At 46.6% G+C, this 7,724-nt stretch overlaps 1 protein-coding gene across 5 annotated transcripts in view; it reads left to right on the top strand.

The window, feature by feature from the left end:
* The first annotated feature begins 452 nt into the window (after positions 1 to 452).
* Positions 453 to 7,724, top strand: part of CRYZL1 (crystallin, zeta (quinone reductase)-like 1) — a 36,293-nt gene continuing 29,021 nt past the window's right edge. For 2 of the 5 annotated variants that reach the window (XM_005860731.2, XM_014535181.1), the window contains exons 1-2: positions 453 to 876; positions 1,100 to 1,177. In XM_005860731.2, the coding sequence (XP_005860793.1) occupies positions 778 to 876; positions 1,100 to 1,177 (177 nt within the window). In that variant the 5' untranslated portion in view covers positions 453 to 777. Of the gene's footprint in view, positions 887 to 1,099; positions 1,178 to 7,724 lie in introns of those variants that run through there. The other 3 variants (XM_005860732.2, XM_014535183.1, XM_014535182.1) reach the window with 3 other exon arrangements.

Here is a 7,724-nt window from a genome sequence, read left to right as displayed (position 1 = left end):
TCTCCGGGCGTCCCCGAGTCCGCGAGGGGCTCTCCCTCGCGAGCCGCCGTACTACCGAGCAACCAAGCTGCGCTCCCTCCCTCTCTCCGCTCCTCTCTACCTCCGTCGCGCCCTCCCTCGCTCCCTCGCTCCCGCCTATCTGCTCATCTCGCTCCGCGGCCTGCCCCGCCCCTATCCCCCTCTGACTCCGCCCACAGGTGGGTGGTTACAAGCAGCCTCCAATCGGAAGAAGGAGTCCGCACCTCCTCACCGCCCCTCGCCTCTAGCACCGCCCACCTAGGGAACCCATAGAGAGGGACCAATAAAGATGAAAGAGGACGGAATGACATTCCAGTAAACCAATCAGCAAGCTCCAAGGAGGCGGGCATAAGCGTCTCCTTCCCCGCCCCCTTTCCAGAAGGCGTAACCACAAGCTTCTGATCTGGGATCAGTGCGTCTGTCCTTTGCCACGCGAGACACTAGTTAGGATGCATTCAACTAATGTAGTTAAGGAAGATTTTAAAGAAGAGAATAACTAAGGCGAAAAGGGAGGCGGGGCACAGTCCAAGGAAGGTGGTAGGGCAAACGGTTGGAATGAAAACTGGTGTGATCTTTAACTGAAATTTGCATAAAACGGAACCCTCCAGGTGACTACAACTTCACCCACTTATTGGTAGCCCCTGTGCGGCACCTCCCCTCGCCTCCGAGCAGAGCATGCCGGGAGATGTAGTTCCGAGTTCGGTTGCTATGGCGGTCTCGACAGCTCTGAGAGTCCGGGAGTGACGAGCGGCCTGGCCAATGGGAGTAGGGCCTGGGCCGGCGGGGGCGGGCTCTCTGCAGAAGGACTCGAAGGTGGCAGCGGCCAAGGGGCAGGCCGTTAGAGCCTCTCGGAAGCAGGTGAGTCCCGGTTAGTGCGTCGTGTGTCTCGGGAAATGCGGCGTTGGACGAAAGGTCGATAGGCGCCCCGCGTAACCACCCAGCTCTGCGGCGGATGGCGGTTCGCGCCGCACCCCAGCCTCAGGTGCCCTCGGGCCCGGGCCCAGCTCACTTAGCTGAGGCCGTCGAGGGGCGGGGAAGACTTGATCTGTCTCGCGATTTCCTTCCTGCTCCTTCCTTACAGGTTTTCTCTCTGTTTGCTTCTCCCTCCACATTGAAAGGAGGCAAAAGTCTGCAAGCTCCCTTCCACGGAATCTCCCAGGTTGGTTTTCCCCCACCTGCCGCATTTTGTTCCTGTAATTTGAGTTTCCTTTTCTTTCTCCCTTACTCCTCTGCCACCGCTTTCTACCCCTTCACTTTCCTTTCTGGGAGCAGTTCCCTAAAGAAAGCAAGGGTATTGGCATTTATGTGACTCGAGGGCCAGAACTGCCCTCTTCAGCTCAACAGCTGATACCCCGGAGCCAACGTGAGAACCACCTGGCTGCAGGTTCAAGTGCAGATGTGGTTCAGGGGCTGGGCGGGGCCTGGCACCTGCGTTTCCACCGAGCTCCCCGGTGCTGATTCCTCATCAGCTCTGTCCAAGCATGGATAAGGCGAGCCACTTAGGTCATTTTACATTTTGTGATACCCATAGTTTAAAAAGAAACATGAAAAGAAGCACGTGAAATTAATTTTGATGTTTTATTTAGCCCAGTATTTCCAAAACATTATCATTTCAATAATAAACAAACATTTTTAATTGAGATATTAGACATTCTTTTTTTTTCTTATTGTCTTTGAAATCTGATGTGTATCTTACATTTACGGCACACCCTAATTCCGACTAGACTCAGTTCAGGTGCTCCTTAGCCACCTGTGGCTAGTGGCCATCCTTACTGGGCAGCGCAGATCCCGATGACACAGCTGCCCCTGCAGAAACTCAGAGGTGTTCACGCTCGGGTTGCATGTGACCAAACCCTTTGAGATGGGCGTCAGGACTACTTTAGAGGTTCTCTGCCCAACTTACAGAAGTAATAGTAACAACAGCCAGCACTTACAGAGTGCTTTGCATATGTCACTTAATCCTCATTGCAACCCTTTGTCATAGCTACTCTCTCTGATTTATAGATTTGAAGGTTAAAATTAAGTAGCCCAGAGGCATATAGCTAGCAAGTAGGAGAACCAGGATTCAAACTCCCCGTTATGATTTCTAAATCCTGTCTGTCAACCACTCAGGGTATGGTTACTATCTTTTATCACTAATTTCATGTCATTGATGCCTCTGCTCCAGTTTATGGCAGGGGATGAGTTGTTCAGATTTGAAACAAAGGATTCCCTGTACAAGGTCAAGTTGCCTGTCAGTTGCACTGAAATGTTTTGGTAGTTTTACAACTCTCAGTGCTGTGTATTCAAAATCAAAGTTCTGGATTGAAGAAGGGTGTTAAAAACATTGAGATGTTTAGGCCTCTGAAGAGGTACTATACCTTGGGCAGCAGGCCTAGCTTATGGTGTCTTGATTCATTTGTGTACTTCCATAAAGATGGGAAGATTTGGGAATTCTTAAAATGTTTCACTATGGAATCATGGTGTGTTTTTGTTTTTGGTGAAATCATTTTTTAATTGGTAAAAATTAATGTTTTCTTGCTCATGTGAACTTCACATAGAATATTTCAAAGACAACTTTACTAGTGATTTTTCTAGACGCAGTGAACTTGGAACTAAGGAGAGGTTTGTGAATAGAAGAGTGAAAATACATATATCCACACATGCTAAAATATGGTATTTTGCAAAATAATTTTCTTCTAACTTTATACATTATAATAAATGTGACATCTTGTACATTATTTCTCTCGATGGTGAATTTATTAGTAAATATTTAATCAGAATTGCAATTTCTATCTTGCATCTGAAGCAAGAGATGGTTTCATTAAGATGCTGTAGTGAGGTCCTGGTGGGGAGCTCAGTTGGTAAGAGCGTCGCCCTGATACACCAAGGTTGCGGGTTCGATTCTTGTCAGGGCACATACAAGAATCAGCCTATGAATGTGTGCCTAAATAGGTGGCTTTCTTGTCAGGGCACATACAAGAATCAGCCTATGAATGCGTGCCTAAATAGGTGGCCCAACAAATCAGCATCTCTCTCTCTCTCTCTCTCTCTCTCCCTCTCTCTCTCCCCCTCTCTTTCCCCCTCCCCCACCTTCTTTCTCTTCCTTCCATCCTCTCTCTCTAAAATCAAATATTTTTTTTAAGATTCTGTAGTGAGTTGAAACATTAAATAGGCATTTACAAACTGCAGTAACAACAGTGGAGGAGACTGAGTGAGTCAGTTGGGGGAGGGAAAGTGGGGTAGAGATCGGGAGATCCCTCCGTGTGGCCGAGAGCCCTCCTCACCACCTGCGTTGTCGCAGGGTCACATGACTAAGCCAGCATAAGGAGACTGTCAGTCATCACCCCGTTGGCTCCATTGTCTCCATGGCACACTAGAGGAATATGTGATGCTAACTAGTAAGATAAATGAAAGTTACGTTTCTGTTGTTCTGGAACTTACTATATTAAATGGCCTTAATTGAATAGTCACTGGGCCAAAGATTTCCATTCCTTAAAAGCCCCCCCCCCCCCCCCCCAACCCACCTATTACTCACCCCCTGGAGGTAGTGGCAGGGGAAAGCCTCCAATAAGAATCCTAAGTATAGATCAGTAAATAATAAAAGTTATGCTCTCTTGGAGGCAGGAGAGAATGAAAAAATTTTTTGAGATTCAGAAGTCGTTGGGAGCCACTATTCTAGACAGACACATGTTTGAAACCACTTGTTGCACAGATAGGCAGCGATTTGACATCTGCAAGCAAATGCCTTTTCTTTTCTTTTTTGCTTCTGCCTAAAGCCTATGTCAAAAAAGAAAAATTATCCTTTCCTAATTCTTCACCTATCTTTCGCTCTCAGGTTGTGTGAGCTATAAAGATTATGCCCCAGGTGTGTAAACTCAGTTGAGTATGTCTTAATAATGCTCATAGGAATCTAATTGTCATAATTAGGAGAGGATTTAAGGTGGCCTCCCAGCCCTCTTTCCCCTCAGGTGAGGCTGGGGTCCCCTTTATGATGCCACTGTGACCACGTGGCCAGTCTCTGTGAAGCCCTCCAGTAGGGACCATGCAACCCCATGCGTTTTCCTACGTGTAGATTACATACCAAAAGGGGATATAGAAGCTCTTACAACATGTATCAGCTAGAAATGCTTCCTCCGCCAGCCAGGCGTGAACCCATCTCGTGTCTCCCGTGACCATCTCGTGACCGTCGTGGCCCATCTCTGCTCAATGCTTATGCAACGTGTCCTTAGAGTGGACGGGATTCTAGAGACCGTTGCCTCCACGGTGTAGAGAGTCCCCCGTGAAGGCCATGCAGCCACCGCCCTCCGAGAAGCAGAGCCGCCCTCGCTAGTTAGGAATACGTGCTTCACCGCCTGCGAAGGATGGCATTTAAGCCAAACTCCATCTAGTGACTTTGATTTGCTGACCATATTTTTAAGCAAATATTTGGGCACAGGGTTGACATACATCTTTACCTGATATGTGGATAGTATGAAAAGTCTCACAGGTTAGTGAGAACACTATTAAAACTTAACATTGCCCTGGCTGGGTGGGTCAGTTGGTTAGAGTGTCATCCTGATATACCAAGGTTGCAGTTCAATCCCAGGTCAGGGCACGTACAAAAAGCAACCAATGAAGGCATAAGTATGTGGAACAAGAAATCCATGGTTCGTTCTCTCTCTCTCTCTCTCTCCCCGCCCCATTCCCCTCTTCCTTTCTCTCTAAAGTCAATCAACTAAAAAAAACACCTTAACATCTAAGTCATCTCCTCAGTGTAACTGAAGATTTCTCCCTCCAGCTATATCATGCTGCAGTGCGCCAGTCCTGGCAGAGCGATGAGCTCTGGGGCCACATTTGGGAGTTGATTTATCTGTTGTTCTGTAGCCTGGCTGCTTGGCAATGCCTATGCTTTCCTTAAAACAAAATGAGGGTGGGTCAGAGATCTTATAACTGAACCCCGAACCGGAAGTGGCCACAGTATTACAAAGTTTGTGTCGGGGAACAGTAGAAATTTGAGTATATAAAGAGTTGGACTTTCGGGAATTCAGTTGTCCACAGAGTAACAGAGGGATTGGATGAGAGAAAGGAAGGAAGCCGTTCAGCGGAGGTGGCCATAGCCCAGGCCTGAGGCATTACACTTAGCACATCAGTTGTGCTAACACCCCTCAGAACATAAAATGAGCCGGAAGCTAGGATCCCAAAAGAAAAGGGAAGGTTTATGTTCCTAACGTCATGCAGAGGAAGGAATGGTGACGGACTCTCGGGTACCCGGATGAGTGAAGAAGGGCACAGCAAATCTCATTTTGGAGAAAGATGAGTCCAGTTTTATGCCTCTTGCATGTGAGGTTGACCTGATACTCAGAACACTTTTGGTCTGAAGGTGTAGATAAGGATTGATCTGTAGAGGTTTTATTTACAATTATTAATAGATGAGCTCCTTAGGGGATTAAGTGTAGCAGGAGAGCAAGTAGAGTTCATGTTGCTGTTATAACTAAGATGATGCCACCGGAAATGTCTTCCCATCGATTCTTTTTAGAATTCCTTAAAAGATCAGTACTTTACTAACTGCTTTTTTTAAGTGTTATTTATTTATAGCAAATGTTTCATTTATTCAAAGTCCCCTGCTTTGTACCAAAAATTATTAAAAATAGGTGTCTTAATTTTTGTTTCTCCAGATTTTCTAATAGGTTTCATGTGGACCATTATAAATGTATAAAGTATTACAAACATAATCCTCAATTTGTAGACTTATATTCAACATATTTAAAATTTAATGTACCTGGAAAAATTAACCTATTTAAAACTGTACATTATTATGCTTTTTATAGGTCATATCAGCCTACTTAAAAAATATATATATATATATATATTATTTCAGAGAGAAAGGGAGAGGGAGAGAGAGAGAGAAACATCAATGATGAGAGAGAATCATCGATTGGCTGCCTCCTGCACATCCCACACTGAGGATTGATCCCGCAACCCGGGCAAGTGCCCTGATGGGAAATCAAACCATGACCTCCTGGTTTACAAGTTGACCCTCAACCACTGAGCCATGCTGGCCGGGTCAGCCTACATTTTTAAACAGGTTTATTTTCATTTAAAAGTTTTATGTACACTTCTTTGATAAAGGAAAGTTAAGAGTAGAACATAGGAGCGAGAGATGTGACTATGGAGAAAGGGTCATAGAAGTGCCATGTTGCTGACTTTGAAAATGGGAGAAGGGGGAATCATTCTAAAGAACACTGAGGCACGGACATGCTCCCAGGAACAAGCTGGAATTACAACTGAAATACGGAAAGGCTTCCTGAATAATCAATGGAAAACTCACAGGAGAGAACCCTGATACCCAAGCACTGAAGGTGGAGACGCATAGAGACTGGTAGGAGGGGCGGAGGCACAAAAGGGCTGGCCGGGCCCCCACAGACGGCACTGAAGTCCCGGAGAGATATCTCAGCTGCGGGCGGAGGGGGTGCCACTGAGAACTCTGGGATCTAATCCCGAAATGGGGCTCCCCAGCAGAGAGCACCAAACTGAGGAGGGTACCCACATAACATCTGGCTGTGAAGAGCAGTGGGGTGCTGTCTGCCAGGGAGTGGCAGCTGAACGTTGGGGCACCCTCTTCAAGGGCCAATGCACAAAATTCCCTGTGGAGCCACCCACCTTGTGCTCTGGCAGAGGGAGGGTGACGTGGACTGGAGCTGTGAGAGCAGAACCAGGACTGGGGACTCAGGGGATAGAGCTCAGAAGGCAGACACCCCACGTTTCCTGGGCTGAGTCATTCCCTCACACAGTGGAGAACATGTTTCCCACATAGACAGCTGCCTTGCCTGGGGGAAGACAGTCGACACACCCTATTGCAGTGGTTCTCAACCTTCTGGCCCTTTAAATACAGTTCCTCATGTTGTGACCCAACCATAAAATTATTTTCGTTGCTACTTCATAACTGTAATGTTGCTACTGTTATGAATTGTAATGTAAATATCTGATATGCAGGATGGTCTTAGGCGACCCCTGTGAAAGGGTCATTCGACCACCAAAGGGGTCTCGACCCACGGGGTTGAGAACCGCTGCCCTATTGGCAAACACCTTGCCCTAAGGCCACTTAAGAGATTAAATGTAGCCTCCAGGCAGAAGTAACTGTCCCATCCTGTTGAAAAAAACTCACCACACCTGAGGATGATTGCCTGGGGGGAATCCTGGAGGCTTTGAGTCTTTGCCTGCTCCAATTAGTCAGAAACAGCCTTTAACACTATCCTGCACTAGAGATTGAGAGGTATAGAGAATCTACCTAAAACAAAGTCATAAACCCAAACAGACAACCAAAATGAGGAAACAAAGAAACAACCCCCAAATGAAAGAACTAGCGAATTCTATAGAAGAAGAGATAAGAAAGGGTCATTCGACCACCAAAGGGGTCTCGACCCACGGGGTTGAGAACCGCTGCCCTATTGGCAAACACCTTGCCCTAAGGCCACTTAAGAGATTAAATGTAGCTTCCAGGCAGAAGCAACTGCCCCATCCTGTTGAAAAAAACTCACCACACCTGAGGACGATTGCCTGGGGGGAATCCTGGAGGCTTTGAGTCTTTGCCTGATCCAATTAGTCAGAAACAGCCTTTAACACTATCCTGCACTAGAGATTGAGAGGTATAGAGAATCTACCTAAAACAAAGTCATAAACCCAAACAGACAACCAAAATGAGGAAACAAAGAAATAACCCCCAAATGAAAGAACTAGCGAATTCT

This window comes from Myotis brandtii, unplaced genomic scaffold (genome assembly GCF_000412655.1).
Source record: "Myotis brandtii unplaced genomic scaffold, ASM41265v1 scaffold139, whole genome shotgun sequence".
Lineage (NCBI taxonomy): Eukaryota > Metazoa > Chordata > Mammalia > Chiroptera > Vespertilionidae > Myotis > Myotis brandtii.
Note: the sequence above shows the minus strand (reverse complement) of the source record. Positions and strands in the feature narration are given on the sequence as shown.